Source organism: Colletotrichum truncatum (assembly GCF_014235925.2).
Source record: "Colletotrichum truncatum strain CMES1059 chromosome Unknown Contig_0001, whole genome shotgun sequence".
In the NCBI taxonomy this organism is placed as follows: Eukaryota; Fungi; Ascomycota; class Sordariomycetes; order Glomerellales; family Glomerellaceae; genus Colletotrichum; species Colletotrichum truncatum.
The window spans coordinates 1,482,812-1,504,507 of NW_027222398.1; the positions used below are offsets into that span (position 1 = coordinate 1,482,812).

General features: G+C 51.0%; 7 protein-coding genes across 7 annotated transcripts; 4 read left to right on the plus strand and 3 right to left on the minus strand.

The window, feature by feature from the left end:
- Positions 1–351: 351 nt before the first annotated feature.
- Positions 352–2,314, plus strand: CTRU02_200362 (uncharacterized protein; the record flags this gene model as incomplete). The annotated part of the gene is made up of 2 exons (XM_036718365.1): positions 352–921; positions 971–2,314. The coding sequence occupies 2 exons, from the start codon at positions 352–354 to the stop codon at positions 2,312–2,314; spliced, it is 1,914 nt and encodes a 637-aa protein (XP_036589365.1).
- A 2,589-nt stretch (positions 2,315–4,903) lies between these two features.
- CTRU02_200363 (DUF636 domain protein) lies at positions 4,904–5,552 on the plus strand (the record flags this gene model as incomplete). The annotated part of the gene is made up of 3 exons (XM_036718366.1): positions 4,904–5,024; positions 5,137–5,345; positions 5,472–5,552. The coding sequence occupies 3 exons, from the start codon at positions 4,904–4,906 to the stop codon at positions 5,550–5,552; spliced, it is 411 nt and encodes a 136-aa protein (XP_036589366.1).
- Positions 5,553–6,133: 581 nt separating this feature from the next.
- Positions 6,134–6,892, minus strand: CTRU02_200364 (uncharacterized protein; the record flags this gene model as incomplete). Its single annotated transcript, XM_036718367.1, has 1 exon — positions 6,134–6,892. One exon carries the CDS (start codon positions 6,890–6,892, stop codon positions 6,134–6,136), a length of 759 nt encoding a protein of 252 aa, XP_036589367.1.
- A 2,323-nt stretch (positions 6,893–9,215) lies between these two features.
- CTRU02_200366 (beta-ig-h3 fasciclin) lies at positions 9,216–10,596 on the plus strand (the record flags this gene model as incomplete). The annotated part of the gene is made up of 4 exons (XM_036718369.1): positions 9,216–9,844; positions 9,900–10,112; positions 10,169–10,315; positions 10,383–10,596. The coding sequence occupies 4 exons, from the start codon at positions 9,216–9,218 to the stop codon at positions 10,594–10,596; spliced, it is 1,203 nt and encodes a 400-aa protein (XP_036589368.1).
- A 457-nt stretch (positions 10,597–11,053) lies between these two features.
- CTRU02_200365 (uncharacterized protein) lies at positions 11,054–12,382 on the minus strand (the record flags this gene model as incomplete). The annotated part of the gene is made up of 2 exons (XM_036718368.1): positions 11,054–11,763; positions 11,812–12,382. 2 exons carry the CDS (start codon positions 12,380–12,382, stop codon positions 11,054–11,056), a joined length of 1,281 nt encoding a protein of 426 aa, XP_036589369.1.
- Positions 12,383–13,316: 934 nt separating this feature from the next.
- Positions 13,317–15,002, minus strand: CTRU02_200367 (SpoU rRNA methylase; the record flags this gene model as incomplete). Its single annotated transcript, XM_036718370.1, has 1 exon — positions 13,317–15,002. The coding sequence occupies one exon, from the start codon at positions 15,000–15,002 to the stop codon at positions 13,317–13,319; it is 1,686 nt and encodes a 561-aa protein (XP_036589370.1).
- Positions 15,003–15,536: 534 nt separating this feature from the next.
- Positions 15,537–20,896, plus strand: CTRU02_200368 (chromatin remodeling complex subunit; the record flags this gene model as incomplete). Its single annotated transcript, XM_070203678.1, has 4 exons — positions 15,537–16,082; positions 16,495–18,615; positions 18,667–20,283; positions 20,342–20,896. The coding sequence occupies 4 exons, from the start codon at positions 15,537–15,539 to the stop codon at positions 20,894–20,896; spliced, it is 4,839 nt and encodes a 1,612-aa protein (XP_070062260.1).
- Positions 20,897–21,696: the final 800 nt, after the last annotated feature.

The following is a 21,696-nucleotide window of genomic DNA, read 5'->3' on the forward strand; positions in this document are numbered from 1 at the left end:
GGCGGTCGGACTCTTACTCTCTAACACGTCCAAAGTGTCTTGATCCCGTCGAACGAACATGTGCATCGGCCCACATAACCCGACCTCCTCCACAGAACCAGAGCCAGATCTGGTAAAAAGGAACCCGATCAAGCTTCATCGCACTCCACTATCCACGATAGCGAATCCCTTTGATGCAACTTGTTTATGTACCGTGCACTTTCCCCCCAATGTGAGACTATGACTCTTTTCTTATCTTAAACTCTCAGGCCCCATTGAGGGCAACATTCAAGTCCTGCGCGTATTTGTCGGCCCGGCCCACCATCGCATCCAGCCCGTCCCGCCCGGATCTTCCGCAAATATCCATAGAAGATGCGGACAACTGACACGGCGTCGTTCCGGCCGTTCGTCCTCTTGGCGGGCCTCAGCTACTATGCGCTCTTCGGAGGCTGGCTTGACACCGTCCTCCTACTCGCCTTCTCGGCATGGCGAAACAAGCATGCCGTTGCGGACCTGGTCGCGGATTATATAAACCCAAGAACCCTCCAGCAGCAAATCTTCCTCATTCCTGGCTTCGCCCTTGGGTTGATAGCTCTGCAGATTATACGCTTCATCATAAGCCTGACGGAGGATGGTGCAACTCAGTGGACAACGTCAATGAGGCCGCTATTGATACCAGCCAGAACGACTCATAGGAGGACTTTCCCAGAGAAACACGAGTTCGCGTACTCGTACCTTGTCGTCGGCATCCCGGTCGGCTGGAAAGGGAATTACGCGGGCATGGTCTCGAGCGGGACAGGGAAGCGCAGCTGGCTGTCGTGGATCTCGTTGGCGTCAGAGACTGAGCGAGGCTGGTTCGACGTCAACCCTGCTGACTATCTCGAGAGAGGGAATGGCCATCTCGGCCTGAGGGGAAAGTTGGACGCATATCTTAGGTCTCAGGTATATTGAAGTTATTACTCTGAAAGGCCACACTACTAACACAACGCAGGGCGCGGATCCAGCCGAGTATCCTTGCGCATATCTCGTCACGGCTGCCAAGTTCCTGGGCTACAGCTTCAATCCCGTCTCGTTCTGGTACCTCTATTCCAAAGACAAGGAACTGAGGGCCATGATTCTCGAAGTGAACAACACTTTTGATGAGCGAAGGATGTACTTCCTCCCCGCAGACACTATACCGCCCGAGCAACGCGTCAGCGGAGGTGCTGCGGAATCAAGTGAAGCCTTAAGTAATGGCGAGCAACCCGTCAACAAGTCGACCGCAAGAATGACCAAACAGTGGCCAAAAGACTTCCATGTCTCCCCCTTCAACTCTCGAAAAGGCTCTTACTCCCTCTCAGCCGTCGACTTCTTCAGCAATGGCCCCCACGGCCTCCCCAACCTCGACACTACAATCACTTTAAAGTCCTCCAAAGACCACACGAAACTGATCGCGCGCCTCTTCTCATCCGCCCCTGCGATCGACCCGGGTTCCATGTCTCCCTTTAAGAAACTTTTCTTCCTGTGTAGCTGGTGGTGGGTCGGCTTCGTGACTTTCCCCCGCATTGTCAAGGAGGCTGCCATACTCTTCTTCCGCCGCAGCCTGCACGTATGGTACCGCCCGGAGCCGCTGAAGCAAAGCATCGGTCGGCATGCAGACGCGGCGGAGCGGGGTCTCGAGCCCTTCTTCCGGGAATACCTTCGCCATCTTGTCGAGCAGTCCTCCGCTCCTATTGCCGTGAAGTACATACCCTCCGGCATTGAAGCTGATTTGGCCCCAGCCGAGGTGATGCTTTCGCCTGTGGCTCAAAGGCGGCCAAAGCAAGCTGAAGAGCTTGAGTTCAAGATCCTTACGCCCGCCTTTTACACCCGCTTTGTGCATTATGCTCATGATCTGGAGGCTGTTTGCTGCGAGTTCCAGGACAACTGCACAATCCACATCTCTCGTCCCGACCTCCTCCCCAAGCTCATTCTCAAAAAGCCGACGCCGCCCCTGCGTACGACAAGCTTGCTGGACTTTGTCTACTTCAGGGCCATTCGGTCCCTGCGGCAGAGACCGGAGCGGATTGAGCGGCCACTTACCTCGAGCGTCACCGCAGCCAGCTCCAAGACCCAACAGGGCGTGGAAAAAGTCGACATTCGCGACTTTCGCATATCCTCGATGGACGGCTTCGTCCTCGCCAGCAAGGACCCCGGGAAGAGGAGCGCATACAGGTCCATCGTTCTGCAAGCGTTCCTAGCCGACCGCTTCGCATTGGGAAGCGTCGAGCTGCTGGGCCTGCAGCACTTTATCCTACGCGCGGGGTTGGCCTGGGTCTTGTCTTCTGCTGTTGCCCCGCTGCTCATGGCCTTTTGAAACCGCGCAAAAAGCCAAAAATAATTATATCCACTCAGTAAGCGCCACGCATGATCACATCTTTTCACAGGTTTAGATGAACTCTTCCCCCTGGACAAGACGGGGAAGACCATGTACACGTAGATCAGAACAAGAGAAGAGGAGAGGTTGAGTTGAGAGAGACAGGGAGAGAGGGCGGCGGGAAAAATAAAGGGGCTACCAAAATAAAATAAAATAAAATAAGAAAAGATTTCAGACCGTTTCGAAACAGCTGCTTGGAGAAACATGCAGCATCTCCAGTCAATCTTAGACTTCACGTACGTCGACGGTGATCAAACATGCGACTGACGTGCCGGGATTTGCATCTCCCAGCGTTTACTAATCTCGAAGATGCCTCCGTGGCTCGTCACCATTGGGGGAAGCTTCTGCCAGAAAAGATAAGACAGGGCGAGCCCAAAAAAAAAAAAAAAAAATCAAAAAAAAAATCAACTTGACAGGTCGCCCGCAGATTCCTATATTGGTGTTTTCCCTGTGACAGATTGCGCACCTCCCGGTCACGGTACAGTCCAGCTGCGCTTGCTTTAGTGCGCCAACCAGAAACAGTTCAATTACAAGTGTGGAGCGCTCTACAGTTGCATTTCGTTAGTTACAGGCAGTATTTGAGATATTTGATATTCGCGTTGGTCCTCCGGCGGGAGCAATTCCGGTGGGATTCTCGTTGGATCGCCGAGTGGGAGGGGGGAGCGGTGACGCCGAATCACAGAGTGGTTGGCCAAGATGCCTGCCCTCACCTGAATGGGGGTCCCCTTACCTTACCTTCCCTGGTCTGACAAGCTGTCTTTTTTTTTTTTTTTTTTTTGGCAAGAAAGGAAAAGAGGCAGCTCAGATTAGTGTAGTCTTACACCCTGCCATGTCCGTGTCCTGACTCATCGTGCTTTCGATCTGAACTCTTCGTCTCTCAAAAGAATTTGTCAATTCGGAGAGTTTGTCTGACCAGTCGGTTAAACAGCAGTCATCCAATGACCTCGCGTGTCCGCCCGCGGATATCAAATTGAATTGCAGTTTTTCCTGAGAATGAAGCTTGCCCAGCTTGCCCAGCGTGCCCGCTTCCCCGCCCGTGCTTGGTTCCCCGACTCCCGGGAGGCCGGGGGGATGTTCACTGGAGAAGGGAGAAGCTGCTAGATGGGGATCTAGAGAGCTTGGGCAACGTCACACGCCCCTCAAACGCAGCTTGGCAGCTTGCCAACAGCGCCTCGTACCGCATCGAGTAGCTCCAGTTCCTCCATTGCGAGCAGTTTGCGAAACTCTCGCGAATGCACTTGGGTCAGCGAGCAGCTCCCAATCAGCCTGGCTTGACCTCGACTCGAGGTGCCGTACGCTAGCGCCTTACTGCACTGGAGTGGTGGGTGCTTACTATACTAAGGTACCGGGGAAGCTGCTGCAGCGCTAAGGCGGGCCCCGCATCGAATTCCAAATCGTCCCGTCATCAGGGCGGGGCTGTTGCTCGTGGGAATGCCTACAGCCTTTTTCGAAGCTGGATTCCTGTCTTCTCAGCAAAACAGACGTGAAAGTAAACGAGCCATGCCACAAATCCTCCACTTTCATGGGACAAGAAATACTAAACAGATGACAAATAAATAAATGAAAAAAGGGCTGAGTGGGAGAGCTTGGCAGAGAGATTTGTCCGCCGATATTCCAAAACCCAACAGTTTGATCTCCTTCTGATCCGAGCTCCGTGTCCTTGCGCGGGGTTGTCTGTACAAGTTCGAGACATAAGCGTACTATGCTTGACTGACTGAATAGGAATAGCAGCGCCATGAGGGCTTCCCAACGTGCTGCAGCTGCCCTTGGAATGTCCCCTCAAAGGGGCCGGTTGAGCAAGCTTGCCTCCCGCCCTGTCTGGCTGCCGTGAACAAGGATGTGTTATCCTATGGCCGAATAGGATAGGACAGGATTCCAAGATCGCCGCAGCCTGCAGCGCTGACAGAAACGTTTCCTGTATCTGGTGGACCCTTCTCCTCATCGCTCCCCGAAGCTGTTCAAGCCAATTTCTTCTTTCCACGTCGAGAGTTGTGGCTGAGACCTAGGTACAGGCACGTAGACAAGACGTGCTTATCCTTGAAGCTTCTCAGAGGATCAGACGCGTGTATATAAGGGTGCTTGATAGCCCGTTGGTTGCATCGCTTCGTTTGCTACTTCTTTCAACAAACGAAACGCCATCGCAAGAAGTCCTTGATCGATATCGGTAGCTCAAGTTGTGTGTTTGTAGTCAACTCGCCATCGGTAACTTCCAGCTCACGGTTCCGGCCACTCCATCCGCTCATCCGATTTGACTCCAGGGTATCTCTCGATACGGTAAGTGACGTCGTCATAAAGAGGTCAACGCGCAAGGTAGCGTCGGGGAGCCACCTGCTAAAACCTGCAACGGCATCAGATCAGTTACCCCGCCCCCTCCATTGAAAGACAAAAAGGGCTCGTCCCCGTCTGTAATCAACTTGCAGCATTGCCCGTGTCGAAGCTCGCTGCGTTGCGTTACCTGCCAACATCTTAGGATCGCTCTTCTCGAAGCCAAAAACAAAGTTTTCTCAAGCTCAAAACTCACCATTCAAAATGCCTCTGTCTGGACACTGCCTCTGCAAGGCCGTCACCTACAAGGTCGACGTTGACGCTCCTCTCATCACTGGTTATGACCACTGCGATGACTGCCAGCGCCAAAGCGGCTCCACCTACTGTGAGTGATACCTGGAAACCCCACGAACGCTTCGTGACCCAGATCTGGTTGCGAATGAACCAATTGATCCGCCCGAAATGTTTTGCGGTAAATTGTCGCTGACTCTCGGCAGCCCTTGTCGTTGTTGTTCCCAAGGACAAGCTGACCATCAACGGCCCCACCAAGAGCTGGGCTGGAAAGGGCTCCTCAGGCAAGGCCGTCCACCGCATCTTCTGCTCTGAGTGCGGCTCTCCTATTGCCCATGATCCCGATGCCGCTCCTGAAATCATTGCTCTGAAGGGTGGTACTCTCGACTCTGAGATCAAGAAGAACTTGAAGCCCGTAAGTCGCACCCGGCCCCTCGCCTTCGACTCTTGTGTGCTCGCGCGTTCTCCAGAGAGATATAATCTCGACTCATCCGAGCGGAGACATTATGCTTGAAGGACGTGGCTAATCTCGAGTTCGTAGGACACTGAAATCTGGACGGTCGGCAAGCTGCCCTTCTGCCAGGAGCACCTGGAGAAGCCCTTCGAACACATGCCCCAGTAAAAACCCATGTACGGAAATCGACGTAAAAAAGGCATTCGTAGGTAGAAAAGAGGGACTGCCTGAGTAGCAAGGAGGACTGGAGTTTAACTTATATGCGATGATTCGGCTCGACTAGGATGAGCGTTGGCGGGGGTGTCCCAGGTCTGGTGCTGGTATCAAGTGGGTTGGCGTGAGAACCTGGAGGGCTAAGATGGAAACGATCCGAGCCAACCAATGGACCTACATAGCTCCGTCATGACTCTCGAAATAGCAAGAGAGCTCCCTTAAGAACAAAATGTTTCCAGTAATCCAAGCAGTTCTCTTCTATTGGCTGCTTCTCCCCCGAGTGCATCCTAATGATACTACATTGGAAGAGTGTCTATTCCAAGAAAAGGTGGGGGACAACATTGGCGTGCTATTGGGCACAGTATCCAAAGCACGAAGAACAGGACTAGCAGTCTCGACACAAAGCTCAATCAGAGTGAACCACTGCAATTCTCATTACTACTTGAATCATTAATAAGCCTCGATGGTAATCATTAATCCCACCCATCAGAACCGCATGCCAACAGCAACCCCTTTTCAACATCATCGCTCATCCGTTATAGACCCGCCATGACGACCAAGCCAGCTGCACCGGCGACAAGTCCACCAGCAACAAAGGTCGGCATAGCACCACTACCAGAGGTAGAAGTTGTTGCAGCCTGGCCAGAAGCAGTGCCGGTTGATCTGGAAGTAGTCGTGGAACCGCTTCCATTGCTGGTAACTGCGCGGGTAGTTGTGGGTGCCGAAGTACTGCCGCCGGTATTGGTTGCACTCGCAGCAGCTCCTGAGATACTACCGGGGCCCTGGGGACCGCTTGCAGTGTAGTACAGGGAGATGGCCGTGTTGCTGACGGCTTGGTCACTAGTAACAGTGTTGCCCGTCGTCACGGGTGTGGCGGCCACTTCAATGCTCGAGTAGATAGCGGCGTAGGCGGCAGTGGGCGTGCCGGTGCAAAGGGCATTGGAAGCCGATGACAGAACACCACTGTAAAAGGCCAGGTCTCTTTCACTGCGTAAGCCGTGAACAAACAGGCAGCGTTCGCAGGCAAGTTTCTCGGCGAAGAACGAGCCACCACACATGCACTGAGCGTGTGCCTCGTAGTAGATGGAGCTAGTGCCGTTCGGCTTGCAAGCAACCTCAATGTTCTCAATCTGAACACAAGGTGGCAGTTGGCCGCTGGTCTCGGGCTTGCACACTACATCCTGGTAAGGGGGCTTGTTGTTCTGGCGAGCGTCCAGTATGTTCGGGGTGGAATAGGCAACGGCTGCCGAGGGAAGAAGGACGGCAAGGCCAGAAAGAATAGTTGTGTGTCTCATTTTCGTAGTCTGGTGTAGGGCGTGTAGGTAAAAAGTCCTTGGACAAGAAAGCAGTCCGAATTGTTTTATGTTTCTAAGATGGGTATCAAAAGTGGGCGGTCCGTAAGACGTTGTTGATGTAAGTCGTGATGATGTGGTGTGTAGAGAAGTGAAGAGTTGAGAGGAAAACAGTCGGACGGCAGAAAAGTGGGAAGACGAAGAAGACGAGCCATGATGGCCTCGACGCCAAGGAAAGCAGTTACTGCATGGTCTCTGTTCCTGCCTTGTGCCTACATATCCGAAGTGTGCACCTTACCTACTTTGTGTAATATCAAATGGGTGGGCGCATGGGTATGGTCAAACGGGAAGGAGTCGCGGGTTAACTTTTGGATCTTTTGTACTGAGCTATGCCCTTTTTGCGTATTTCTGATCGGCTAGGGTTATCTCTTGCCGTCATGACTGGGAAAAATCGCTATCGTGGGGAAGATATGTTGGTTGAAAACACAGGCTAGTCCACCGGCTTTTGTGACGGAAATGAGTTTTGCGGCACAGCAAATCTAATGGCTCGATTTGCTGCGAGCCGGCTCGTCGCCGGAGGAGGACCTTATACCACCTAGTTGATCCGCCAAGAATATCCTTCCCAATACAGATTAGATTGACAAGGATCATAACATCTCTCATCAACTGACTGATAGAGCTATAAAGCTCGGGCGACAAGCGGGGAGCTTGGGCCCATGTCCAGCAGACAGACGTGACTAGTGACTTCCTATTGCAGGACAGCAAAGGCATGTTTCTTCCCATCCCTTCCTTCTCCGATCCCACTATTCAACGCGTCTTTGTTGCAGGCGCGAAAGCCTTCGTGCAGATTGGGTACATCAACCCAGTGATGGGGCCACTCAGGCTCTTGGAACTCTTGGTGTTTGCTACATCGGCTACTTCTTGCTGTTGGTACTTCACCCAACGCAAACGGCCAAGGTGTCCAGTGAGACGGGCATTTCCCCTTGCAGGCCCATTGATGTGATGTTGGCTCCAAGGCAGTTGCTGCGACAATGAGTTTGTTGAACTCAAATTCTTTGCGCGCCGGTCTTTCCCTACTATTTGGATGGGATGCTGCTACCTTCTACCTGTATTCAAGACATGTATTCATTCGTACAAACTCCAGCATTCCGCCAATAGCATCATTTCCATTCTTCTTTCATCTACCCGACGAACACTTGACCATGGCCCACCTCACTTACCGACTCAAATTCGTGTCACAGGCTTTCGATGTTTGTTCCAGACACCAATGTATCCAAGCCAACAGGTTGGATTGTTGTTACTTGCCAACTCCAGGATTTTTGAACGGCGACTCCTATTTCAACTGAAAGTCTGTCTCGGCTGCTGAACTATCTGCATAAACTGTCTCTCTCGGAGTTGAGCCGGCCAACGCTGGGATAAGGTTACTTCGTGAGGCATGGTCTGGTTTCCTAGTCGATGTGGATATTCCCAAAATGGTAGATGCTGCGCCGATCTGACCAACGACACAGCTTTAATCCTTTGTGTATGAAAGTTTGCTATAATTTAACATGCAAAAGTAGATGAGGCTGAATGTGCCTACTTAAAGCCACTTGGGCAAGCAAGTCTACTGCAGGGCTCTATGGCGTTCTCGCTCGCTATTTCAGGCAGCAAATCTGGCACAACCCTCTGGAGTGCAGCCAAACAAAGAAGAGCTAGCGAATGTACCCCATGAGGTGTCGAGTCCAGACTGATGGTAGACTTTACGGGATTCGACGCCACTAGTAAGCCAGCTAACCAAGTCCAATATTGCCCTTTGGTTTCCCCGCAGCCAACCTGACATACTCACCCTATCATCGTGGTTCTTGTCTGCATGCCTCCAGCTGAAGGAATACCCGAAGGAAGTTACCTACATATAGAGATGCCGTTCTCTCAGCCGTAAGCACGTCTCACCCTCCTACTGAGACTCCGTTTCTTCCTTGAAAGCCACAAGCCAAGTGGCTTCATGTCCGACATGGTAGTTGGCTGGCCTTCCCAGGTAACACCACACAAGCTCGCCTTGGCCTCATGGTCTCTAACCTGCTCTGGTTTGGCGTGGTACGTGTTATAGACAATGTGCAAACAACGTACTTGAAGTAAGCTTTTGGGTCGCGGAGAAACCATCAGCTAGATAGCAGTAGCTCAGCCATGAATATTTGTAGAGCCTTGCGGCTGATAAACTTCTTCGATGGCAGCTTTCACAGCTTATAAGTTATGCTTCCCCATCCTGTCCGTTCTCCCACGACCGTCGTCTCACAGGGCTGTCTCCAACCACCCACTCATACCAAACTCACAATCAATCTTGACAGCCATGCATTTCCTTCAAGTCTGGTTGTTGGCCGTGGCCAGCTCTATAGTTCCCACCGTATCGGGGGCAATTGGGCAATCAAAGCCAGTAGAGCGCCAGATCTCCAGCCAAAGCCTTGTAGACGCGCTCTCAAAATATCCCGCCCTCTCGAGCTTTCAGCAGCTCTTAAAGGACTCGCCAGGAATCATCAACGTTAATGCCAAGAATGTTGCTACTGTCCTGGTTCCGGACAATGAAGCTCTCTCCGCGTTCGTGAAGTTGAACAACGCCACCAGCATCTCTCAGCTGTCCACCGAGCGACTACGAAGCATCTTTCAGTACCATACTTTAGCTGCAGCCCTGAATACAACGGATTTCAGCGCCTCGAGGGGTCTCACTGTTCCGACGAAGCTCGTGGACACCCTCTATAACCTGCGAAGCCCAGGCCCCGCCCTTATTAAGCAATTTGGCGAGGAAGCTAACGGTCAAGTGCTATACATATCAAAAGACACTTTGAACTCACCCAAGTTCCGTGTGAGGCAGACAGGTTCTACCGGCGACAAGGCGAGCCTGCGCGCTGGATTGGGTCAGACGGCAGAGCTTACCGGCGTTGACGGCGTGTGGGATGGTGGCTATTTTCAGGTCATCAACACGTGAGTCTCATGATCCGTATCAGGGGGAAGATCCCGAGTCTGACGAGAATGAAAGTGTCCTCGAGCCGCCAAGAATATGCTCCACCACGATCAGGAAGCTTTCGAGCTCTCTGTCTTCCCTCGACGATGCGTTAAAGAAGGTCAAGTTGTGGCAGGAGCTTGACAAGAAGCCCAACATCACCTGCCTGGGCCCCAGCACCGAGGCCTTCGCCGCCGCCGGCAATCCGGAGAGGAACCTCAACAGCGACCAGCTGAAGAACGCTCTGCTGTGAGTTTCTAATCTATCCACCAGCCGCTGGCTGTAGTGCTCACACGTGAAAAAAGGCTCCACACCCTGCCTCAGGTGACATACAGCAACTACCTGACCGATGGCCAGGAGTTCGTGTCTTTAAGCAATATCACGGTCAAGGTCACGGTTCAGGGTGACCAGATCTGGTTCAACGATGCCAAGGTCATCAATCCCAACGTCTTGTAAGTTGTGATCATCCCTCAAAGACAAGGCACCTCGAAATTCTGACTGCTGCTTGATCCCAATCAGGACCAACAACGGCCTCATTCACATCTTGGACCGTGTCATGTCCGCCAACGGGAAGCCTGACCTCTCCGTGTCGCCTTCGTCGTCGCCCACGACGCCGTCAGGCACTGCGAGCCCCAGCTCGACAGGCACACCGCCCAACTCTGCAGGCACATTCTCTGAAGATCTTCGTGTGGCTGGTGCCATTGCGTTTGCTGCCGTCATGCTGTTGATTTAATCTCGGTCCTCTGTCACCAAAAAATCATGTCTGGCTTCCGTGACGAATATGCTTCTGCAAAGCCCCAGTAGAATAGCTTTTAAAATGAGTGTAATGAGAAACACGATTCTCGCCATGATTTTCACGTTCCACAGTGTATTGTGTTTTTGATGGTGGGATGAAGCAGGCAGAGCAGCCACGTCCAGATCGCTTAAATCACCCAAGTCGCCTGTCAGATGATGAGGTGATGGACTTGCTGGAAAAGATAGGCATAAAGCGTAGCCTCCAAGTGAACAGCTTTCATTACTAGGGTATCTCTCTTCCAAGGAGGACTGTCATTCGTGAATCATGAACTGATGCAATTCGTTTACAAGCCAAACGACGCGTGTAAATCTCGATTGTGAGAATTCTTTCGACTCACGCATGCTTCGTCATTCAATACATTTCTTTAACGCCGCCCAATGCATCCTATTCATGCTCAAACCAATGCAAAAATAGCCGAGATGGCTACGAGTGCAAGGGATGCTGTCATCTTCGGCCCAGAATTGGGGAAGTGCTTCTGTATCTCGCCCGTCCTAGTCGCTGAGACGGTGGTGCAACTCGCGGTACCACACGCATATCCACTCGGACAGCACCCGGGAACAGGTCCCCCCTCCTCCCCACACAAGAACCATCCGTTCGCACATGTATCCGTAGTCCGCGGTTCCGGCACATCGCTGACGGGAACCACCACAGTCGCGCCATTAGAGATGATAGTGGTAGAAGGCGTGGGAGGACATGAGGTAGTGGCGCAGTCGCGACCTGTCTGGCAGCAGCCACCGCCCGCGCGAGCTACACAGGCGTAGAAACCTGTCGGGCAGAAAGAAGGTGTGTATGTCGGGTTACCGTTGCCATCGCCTGAGGCGGTGGACGTGGGCCGGAAAGGAGGCACTGCGCCTGTGTTGCCTGAGGTCGTTGTCGGGGTGGTCGTGGTGGTTGTAGTCCTGGCCGTGGTAACAGTACCTGGGTTCTCTGTTACAGTGACTGTAATGATTACAGTCCTGGTATTTCCATCTGCAAGTGTTGTCGTTGACGTTGTGACGATGGTCTGTACAGGTGAAGTGACTCCACCTCCACCAGCACCGCCTCCACCATTTGCGGTCGTCCTTGTTGATGTAGTAGAGGGAGCAGGAGGAGGACTGGGAACGCCTGAAGAAATCAGCTTTTGCCATGTTCTAAAACTCACGAATGACTTACAGCCAACACCCTGACAGATGTATCCCGGGATGCAACAGCCACCGCCAAGGTCGGCAGCGCAGCTCTCCGAACCGCTTGGGCAAGTCCCAACCGGCGCGTTACAAGAAGCGCCGTCTGGACAGCAAGCAACGTTTCCGACTTTCTCATCCTCTACCTTAACGCACACCTCGTTGCTCATACAACATTTATTGGGGGAACCAATGTTCTCACAGCTTTTCATGTTTGTAGGGCAGGCTTGCCTGCTTTCTAGGATATGAAGTGCTTCGGCTGCACGACGGAAGTGCTCCCAGCTTGAACTGGCACTGGAACCGTGTTGTGCGAAAGGCGGGCGAAAGGGGTAGGAAGCGTTGTAAAATAACGGATCATCAGCCATTCGGGCGGCTAAGAGTTGCTCGCGGGGTGTAAGAGAAGGTGCGAAAACATCGTTGGCGAAGGCTAGGTCCTCAGGGAGCAACTTCTCGCCGGGGCTGGGTGGCATTTTGCGGATAGCCATTAGGTCGTTTGCGTTGACATGGGCTGCTATGAGAAGCAAGAGAGAGGACGGAAGTCGGAGAAGTGAAAGTGAATGCATTGTGACAACCTCCAGAAAGAGCCTTGGCCCCAATCACCCGTCGTGGATTTCCTAGAAGACTCAAAGGTTCAATGCTAGAGGTATGTGGGAGGCCGGCCTGAGCTCCGAGTACCAGGTGCAAGTGATTGTTCGTGGTCACGTCAGTCGATGTTCACTGACAATATGAGGACTGAGGTAGGTTGAAAATTTGGTGGGAGCGTCAGTCTGCAACTGAAAGAGCCTACCGTCACTCAAACTGAAATAGTTTGGATCCGTGGTCGAGAAGTTGCAGAGGTGTCGGCGCCTGTGAGGTTTCGTGGGATTAGTTGGTGCGGGAAATCGGTGGCTGGGTGACTGGGCAACGTGCAACATGATGGAGCTTGCTCGGGCGCTTGACATCTCACCGCCCTCTGTGTACCTGATATGGGCCCCATGTCTGTGACCCTGCAGTGAGAAACATAAAGCATGCTATCTGATCGCGACAAAGCAATTGTCGCCGTTTAACAAAAACTCCATTCTTCTAATACTTACTTGACTAAACTTATTTCCATTCAGCTTGTAGGGACTTCATTCCAGCACGGTACTTTGTATTTTTATTTCTTTGAGGAAGCTGGGGCCTTGGTGACAGGTTGAAGATACGTCATGTTCTAGGGGCCCCAAAATGTCAAGCTTCAGTGGAATGGGCGGCAGTGTCAGGGGTCCATGTAAGGTTTGCAGGGGTGGCCGGGCTGACGTGCCAGCGAGGCAGCCCAGGTCGTAAAGGACTGGAAAAATTCGGATCGTGCCGTGCGGCCGACAAGCATGTGCAGCTATTGAATGTACAATAAGTTACAGCCGTGGAAAGAGAACGTCGCTTTTGCGCTGGGATAGTTGTGTTCTAACTAGTTTTACATGTGATGTACATATGATACATGATGGTACATTTTTGTCTTCGCATTGGCATTTATATCAGTCCTCAAAACAGGCCCTCGCCGCCGTCTGCTTTGCGGGCGTCTACCTGCAACTTCTCTGTAAGAGTCAAAGGATGCCTTTGCCTAACACCTCTAAAGAAAGAGTTGCAGAGTAGCGCCGCAGCCACGCTCACATTCAAGCTGTCTACCGAGCTTGTCGTAAGCATTCGTGGGATCGTCACTTCGTGGGTAGCTTTTCTTCTAATCTCGTGGGGAAGACCGCTGCCTTCATTTCCGAGCACAAGGATGCAAGGTTCCTTGTTGAGAGGCTTAGAGTCTTCAATCGCATCCGGTGTCCACTGACGAGTTTCACCACGGGATCCAAAAGTTGGCGCAACGGCAGCAAAGGAGGCCCATCCAGCTTTTTGAGAAGCGTCCAAGAACGACACAGGGTCCTCAACAGTAAAGAGCCGGAGCTCCTCCGCAGCGCCCGCGGCCGCCTTGAGCACTGTAGATGTTATTGTGGATGACGTTCGCTGAGTAATGGCAACGGCTGAGACGCCGAGGAAACGAGCTGTACGGAGAATGGCACCCAAGTTACCAGGATCCAAGATCTCGTTCAAAAGAAGTACGAGCGGGCGGGCCAAACCTGGCTTACAGGGTATAAAGCCCTCTGCACCGTTGATATCGGCTGCCTCCTTCGACTGGTGTGCCACGGAGACAGTATAGCCGTTGGACTCGCTCGATTCTGCACCGAGACTTGTGAGTGGCAGCTGGGGCAAAGGCGATGCTTCAAGGACAATGCCGTTGTGCGGCCGACCTTTGCTCATTTTGTCCAACAATCTCTGATCCGCTTCGTATATGCGGTTGATCTTGACTTTTTTCTTTTGGGCCAGAGATACAATCCACTCGTCATCCTTGGTATCTTTCTTGTTACTACCTTGGTAGATATACAAGTTGTAGAGCTTGCGTCGAGAGTTTCTCAACGCTGCTTTTACGACTGACCGACCAAACAGAAACTGTGACGCCGCCGTTGTGTATTGTATGGAGATGGGAAATTCTGTCGACTTCTTTGTGGATGAATCATCTTCTGACCGATAGGAGGACCGTTTCCGAGGTCCCGCGCCTCCTCCTTCGAGCTCCTTCCGAGCTCCATCTCTCATGGATCTCATAGAATCTTGTCCTTCTTCTCTTCTAGGCCTCATTGAGTCCCGTCCAAAGTTTTGCCTCCAGGCAGAGCCAGGTCGTGGCGAGGCAGGGTGTTTTTCACCAGTTCCATCCTTGTCTAGTAGCCTTGACACCTTGTCTTTCAACTCCCCTCGATTGAGCTGGTAAACCAGACTCTTCTTTCCAAAAGTGAACTCGGGATCGTTAAAGCGCTTGCTCCGTGATTTCCTTCCACCTTCTTCTTCTTGCTCTTGCATTTTCTGAAGTGCCTTCTTTGGCTTGAAATGACGCTCACGACCGCGAGGTCCACCAATTGCGCCCTTAAATCGATCGGCAAATGCATCTGGCTTGGATTCGAAATCATTTCGGGTTCGATTCCTTCCGCGCGATTCGGTCATGCGAGATTTAGAGTCCGGCCTCTTTGCGCGGTCGGTCCGAGAGTTGACTCTCTCTGAGCGTCGAAGGCCACGGTGTATAGCAGAAAGCGACGCATAGCGTAGCTGCCCAGGGTTTCGATAGAGCTGCAAGGCTCTATTAGGCGTTTTGTATGGGCGAATAGCGCTCCACTTCAAAAGGAGACTCATTGAAATTTTTATATGGGATTGGCCCAGCTGTTGATGGTGATATGTACTACAACATGGCGAAGAGCTCGAGGGGCGAGGAAGACAATTGTTCCTACGACCCAGGGGACTTTTTTTCTGCCGCGATCTCGACAGGGTTTAGGGCGGTGAGAAGCATGACAGGGACCCTAGAACAGTCCAGCCATTAAGCGACCTGCTAGCTAATCCACATTGAGCCGCTAGTTACGTGGGGCACGTACCTTCCATTCACGAAGTCCCATGGTAGTTTAATTGCAACGCGGTTCTGCAGGCGCGTCGAATATTCGACAAGTCCACTTTGAAGCAAGCTTCTCCTTCTTGTGCCTACCCGCAATCGAACGTCTGCTTTGGTAGGAAACTTTCCTGCTTCTTCTTGATTCCGGTTTTCCCCCTTCTTTTTTGGTTCAATACCCCTTTTTCTTTTCTTTTTTGCTTCGCGCCTCCTTCTGGCTGTTGGATTCGACGTGCAGCCGAACACATCTACCTTCATATGCCTCCCAAATCGCCACGAGTTGAAGCATGGAGGGGCTATCCGACGCCGGATCGCCAAGCGATGCGCTGATCGGACTTGATCAAGTAGACAATTTCTTCAACGATGCACCGACCGAACCCCCCCTGCTCGACAACGAGCCTGCCGATAGAGCCATGACGCACCTTGGTGACGATACATTCCTTGCCGACATCTCAGAGAGCAGCTATCCCCCAGAACACCAGACAGTTCATGGCTACGGCGTACTTGAGCCAGATGAGCAAACGACTTCGGCTGAGGTACATGCTATTGCTGCGCTCGCAGCCACTTTGTCGGACTCAAAGATTGATAAACCGGAAGTTGACTTGGAAGAAGTTATGATGAATGACCGTCCGAATCAAGACCTAGAGGAAGAAAGGGTACCAGAACAAATGCGCCCAGCCAAGTTTGAAGTCGTTCTACACTCCATGCCACTTGTGGAAAGTGAAAAGTACATGTCGATTCGAAGTGACGTTGTGGATGAAGTCCTTAACGAAGTGAATCTGGATGGAGAACGCGGGTACAATGTTGAATTTACCGACGGTCGACGGGAAATTGTAAGTCAGCAACTCTGTCCGTTTCGTTTTGAGCACCTCTCCTCCCTCTAATTAACGTTCTTTCCTTAATTATTCTCATACCTTGTGAGCCGCTCTTTCCTCCGACTTCCTTCTACTTCCCAGTCTTGTTGATATTATATCTATCAAACCTATCTTCACTATGCTCATACTTCTCCTACCCACAACACCTTTCCTTATAACCTACCACGAAACTTCGATACCCAAAACACTCGCACACCAGCTTGCCCCTGAAACCACTGTCGATACTGGAAGGTACCGGCGGCGAGCAGTAGAGCTGTTCAGGAAATCCGGAAATCCAGCTTCTCGGCACCTCCCTTTCCAGCTAACAGTACTCTTGCCGAAATTCACAAACATTCCAGGCCTATTTCAAATAGCAACTGACATTTCTAAGATACTACTTGAAGACCTTCTGGATTGTGAAGGTGGTGAAGCTGCACTCCGGAAACTACAACGCACCATGGATATAGATAACAGTGGCGACGTTTTCAAGAAGCGTGAGAGGAAGAGGTCCTGGTTGGAGAGCTACGGAAACTCCGATGCTGGGTCTAACGTGGACCTCATGGAGCTTGACGAAGAAGAGACTCCAGCTCGCTCCAGCCGTAAGAGAAGCATGCGTCGCCGTCAAACCCGTCTCACTTCTACCCTTGATTCCGACGACGATGACGATGGCGACACGGAAACTGATTCTCGTTCCTTGCGGCAGCAACACGGTACCTCCAGGCAAAACGCACGTCAGGAGTATCCTGGCGTTTTTGATGACAATAACGAAAACAGCCTTCGTTCAACAAGGCGCAAGTTCTTCGCGCCTCATCGACAACTTAGGGAGCGTACACAGAAACAGCTTACACTCACTAGTATGGCCTTTAGTAACACCAGCCTAACCCGCGATGAAGATTTGGATGAGCTATCCCAGGAACCTTATTTGCAGCAATCTGATGAAGACGATGATAACTTCATGTTAGTAACGTCAGATCTTATCTCCAAACCTTCGCAGTCGAGGCGGAAGAAATCGACACGGTCCAAGGCTAGGGCTAGGCCTGCAGTGCGATCCAGATCACGTGGCTCATCGATTGAGTTTGAGGATCGACGTCGTTCTGGAAGATCAACCAGAAATAAGGCCAGTATGATTGACGTCGCCCTGATGGACGAGGACTCCTTCTACGTCGAAGACACAGCACCTGTAGGCACACCCAAAGTCATCAACATCAAGGAAGTCTTCAAGCAACTTCCACACGATTCAACATTTACTTTATTCCACTCTGAGATTTGCGGCACTTGCAATACTGGACCAATCGCTGGCAAAGGTTCACTGATCGGCTGTCAAGGCTGTTCCCTGTCTTTCCACAGAAGTTGTTTAGGATACAGATCAGCCAGAGAACACATAGTCACTAAAGTCGGGGTAGATGACTTCGTTCTTCAGTGCAAGTACTGCATCGGCTTCTATAACAAAAAGGACAAACGTGCCCCAAGACATCACCGGTGTCAAAAATGTGAAGAATCAGGACGCTCATGCGAGGCATTTTCGCCCAGAAGGACCCCAAGACAGGAAGAGAAGATCAGAGTCGAGAACGGTGGTGAAGATCCAATCACTCCTGTTGATTCCTCTCTCATCAACAATGCTGACAACGTTCTGTTCCGTTGTGTTACTTGTAAACGTGGCTGGCATTACGAGCATCTTCCTTCATCTCAGATGGACTCGGACGTATCAGACATTCGTGATCAACGGCTTTCGGAATATTCCGTGGATTGGAAGTGCCACGACTGTGGCACGATATCACACAAAATTCATACCTTGGTTGCATGGCGGCCTGCAAACAGGGAATCCTACACGGAGGGAATGACCTACACCGACTTTTTTGAAGATGAGAAAGAATACCTTATAAAATGGCAGGAATGCTCTTACTTCCATTGCAGCTGGATGCCTGGCGCCTGGGTTTATCACATCGCAGCAGGAATCATGCGCAGCTCATTCGCCAAGAAGGATGCGGATCAAAATCTAGCCCTGAAAATGACAAAAGATGACGCTATTCCTGAGGAGTACCTTCTCCCAGATGTTATCTTCTCTGCCAAGGTGAAATCTGGACGAGGCCGGACTCTGGAGGAGGACATGGAACGCATCGAGAGCGTCGACAAAATTTACGTCAAATTCCAAGGTCTTGGCTATGACGAGGCCGTGTGGGATAAACCACCGAAACCAGATGCTGGTGAAATCTACAACGCATTCAAGGCCGCGTACTACGAATACCTAACGGGCAAATACTTCGGCAGCTCGTCAAACGTCAAAATGAGGGAGCGGGTGAGCCGATGGAAAGAAGAAAAATTTACCGCGTTAAAGGAGCAGCCGCAAGGGATTCGCCGGGGCAACTTAATGGCTTACCAACTTGAAGGCGTCAACTGGTTATTATATAACTATCACGAGGACAAGAATGTTATTCTTGCAGACGAGATGGGACTAGGAAAGACAGTCCAAGTAGTTAGCTTGATCTCGGCTCTGGTTCACGGTGAGCCAAAGGTATGTATTCCCTTACTATATTATGGGACTATAAGCAGCTAACTTGTTAAGTGCTGGCCCTTTCTGGTCGTCGTTCCGAACTCCACTTGTCCGAACTGGCGTCGTGAAATAAAGCAGTGGGCACCAGATCTTCGGGTCGTAACTTACCATGGCGGAAAGCAACCTCAGGAGCTAGCCTACAACTACGAGCTTTTCCCGAATGGCTCGTCAGATATTAAAGCCCACGTTGTGGTCATGTCTTACGACTCTGCCCAGGATGACCGGACAAGGAGTCTCTTCCGCTCGGTTCAGTGGGCTGGGTTGGTAGTTGACGAGGGTCAGCGGTTAAAGAACGACAAGAGCCTGTTGTATTTGGCTTTGCGGGCAATGAAATTCCCCTTTCGACTCCTTCTTACTGGAACACCGTTGCAAAACAACAAACGAGAGCTGTTCAACCTTCTGCAGTTTATTGATCCAACTCAAAACGCTGAGAAGTTAGATGAAGAGTATCAAGAACTGAATGCGCAGAATCTGCCTGAGCTTCACGGTCGGATCAAGCAGTATTTCCTCCGAAGAACCAAAGCCCAGGTTCTTAAGTTTTTACCCCCAATGGCTCAGATTATTGTACCGGTCTCCATGTCGATTCTGCAGGAGAAGCTATGCAAATCGATTATGTCGAAAAATCCTGACCTTATCAAAGCAATCTTTGCTGACGATAAAATAAACAAGAAGGAGCGTGGGAGTCTGAACAATATTCTGATGCAGCTCAGAAAGTGTCTTTGCCATCCGTTCATGTATAGCGAGGCGATCGAAGAGAGGACGGCGGATCAAATCAAGATGCAAGAGAACCTAGTATCCGCATCCGGAAAACTGATGTTGCTTAACATCATGCTACCCAAGCTCAAGGAGCGTGGCCATCGCGTCTTAATCTTCAGTCAGTTCCTGAACCAATTGGACATCATTGAGGATTTCCTTAATGGCCTTGGCTTCCAACACAGACGTCTTGATGGCAAGATCAATAGCCATGAAAAACAAAAGCATATTGATGCTTTCAATGCCCCGGACTCGCCAATTTTTGCCTTTCTTCTGTCGACGAGAGCTGGAGGAGTAGGTATCAATCTCGCTACAGCAGATACTGTTATAATCCTAGATCCAGACTTCAACCCCCATCAGGATATTCAAGCCATATCCCGCGCACATCGAATCGGTCAAAAACACAAAGTTCTCTGCTTCCAGCTCATGACGAAGAATTCAGCTGAAGAGAAGATTATGCAGATTGGCCGGAAGAAGATGGCTCTTGATCATGTCCTGATTGAGGCTATGGACGAAGAGGGTGAGCCAGACGATCTAGAGTCAATCCTCAAGTTTGGAGCTTCTGCATTGTTCAGCGAAGATCAAGACAAGAAAGATATCATACGCTATGATGAAGCCAGCATCGAAAAGCTCCTTGATCGATCTCAGATAGAACAGGCAGAGATGGGACAAGACGAATCAGCCGAATCGACGTTCTCGTTTGCCCGCGTGTGGGCTAACGATAAGGGCGGGTTTGAAGATAACCTAGCCGAGGAAAACGAGCCGATTGTGAACCCGAACGTCTGGGAGGAAATTCTTGCAGAACGCGAAGCTGAAGCAAAGCGAATTGCAGAGCTAAACAAAGAAGTCCTCGGTCGTGGCGGTCGTCGACGTCAGGTAAGCCCAGGCCAGTCAGGTTCATTACAGTCGTCACATACTAACAAGTGGTACCCAGGCTGTAAACTACAAAACAAACGCTCCTATGGACCTCGCGGCCGGTCTCCCTGGTGATCATAGCGCTAGTTCCGATAATGACGAGGACTTTGTTGGTGAGGATGAGGAGCAAGATACTGACGCGGAGAACAGCGCTATAGTGAAGAGAACTAAAGGTAAAGCTAGAAATTTTGCTTCTCCTTATTCGACTCCCAAAAAAGCATCTAGCAACAAGAAACAGCAGGTTAACTCGTCGACCCCACAGAAGAAGACGCTCTCACGCAAGTCACCCAAGATCAGCACCGCGACAACCTCCAGAGTTACCAAGGCAAGTCCAAACAAACCAGCCAAGTCAACTCCTCGAAAGCAAAACCCCAAAAGGACGCCCAAGTCTTCGCAAGCCAAGGGGTTCAGCTTAAGTGGCAACTTCATACCGCAGCAAACTCTAGACCTAACCAGTTCGGAAGAGAAGCCGGACCAGAAATCTCCTCTGTTCACCCCACCTCTCACTTCTCCTCGACAGGGCTCAATAAGCGACTCTACTCCTCTGCCAACGCCGGACAAGATTTCCAAGTAAAGAGAGCTGATCCTCCAGTAAACTACGATATGGCTTGGAATAATAATGAAAGGAAGGACTTGATGATGCAACAAGAAAAAAATACACAAGGGGGTAATAGTCGCAAACACCATCAGCCAACCGCAAGTTCAGAACCATACCAACTACTATCGACTATCAATATGCCCGATAGAGCTCGCAGATCCTCATCTGGTTTATCCCTGATAAATGCTAATGCAGCTACCTGTGCTAAATGCAGCTTTCGACATCTCTCAACCCATTGCCCAAAGTTTACCTCTGAGATTCAGTTGCGACTTGCTCTTGACAGCATCAAGAACTGGCCATCTAATGCAAGAAACACCGGGACAGAACGTGCCTTGAGAGAGAAGCTACACGTTGTAGCCACAAATAAAATTCGCCGACAGCCTTGATGATGAGCACAAATTTGCTTTGCAGAAAATCCTCTTTTGGTTTGGAGGGCCAGGGCAGGAATTTTCTGTAGAGGATAATAGGAAACATCCTTACCGCAACATCCTCCATACACTGAAACGCTTGCTTAGAATAGACTTGCACATAGGCAAATAAAGAAAACATAAGCTTTAAGGCCATCTGCCTCCACTGCAGCCCACTCCTGGACTTGTTAAACAGTGAAGGCGCGATTGTTTGTCACGTGGCAAGGTACAAACCGAGAATGCAGCTAACCGGTTGAATACAGCGGACCTTATCTTAGTCGAGCAAACGGCGATGGCAACACATCTTCTTTGCTGTCCAAATGACTGTTTCGATGAAAGATTTCGCGATCAAGGCATCAGGCTTCCGTG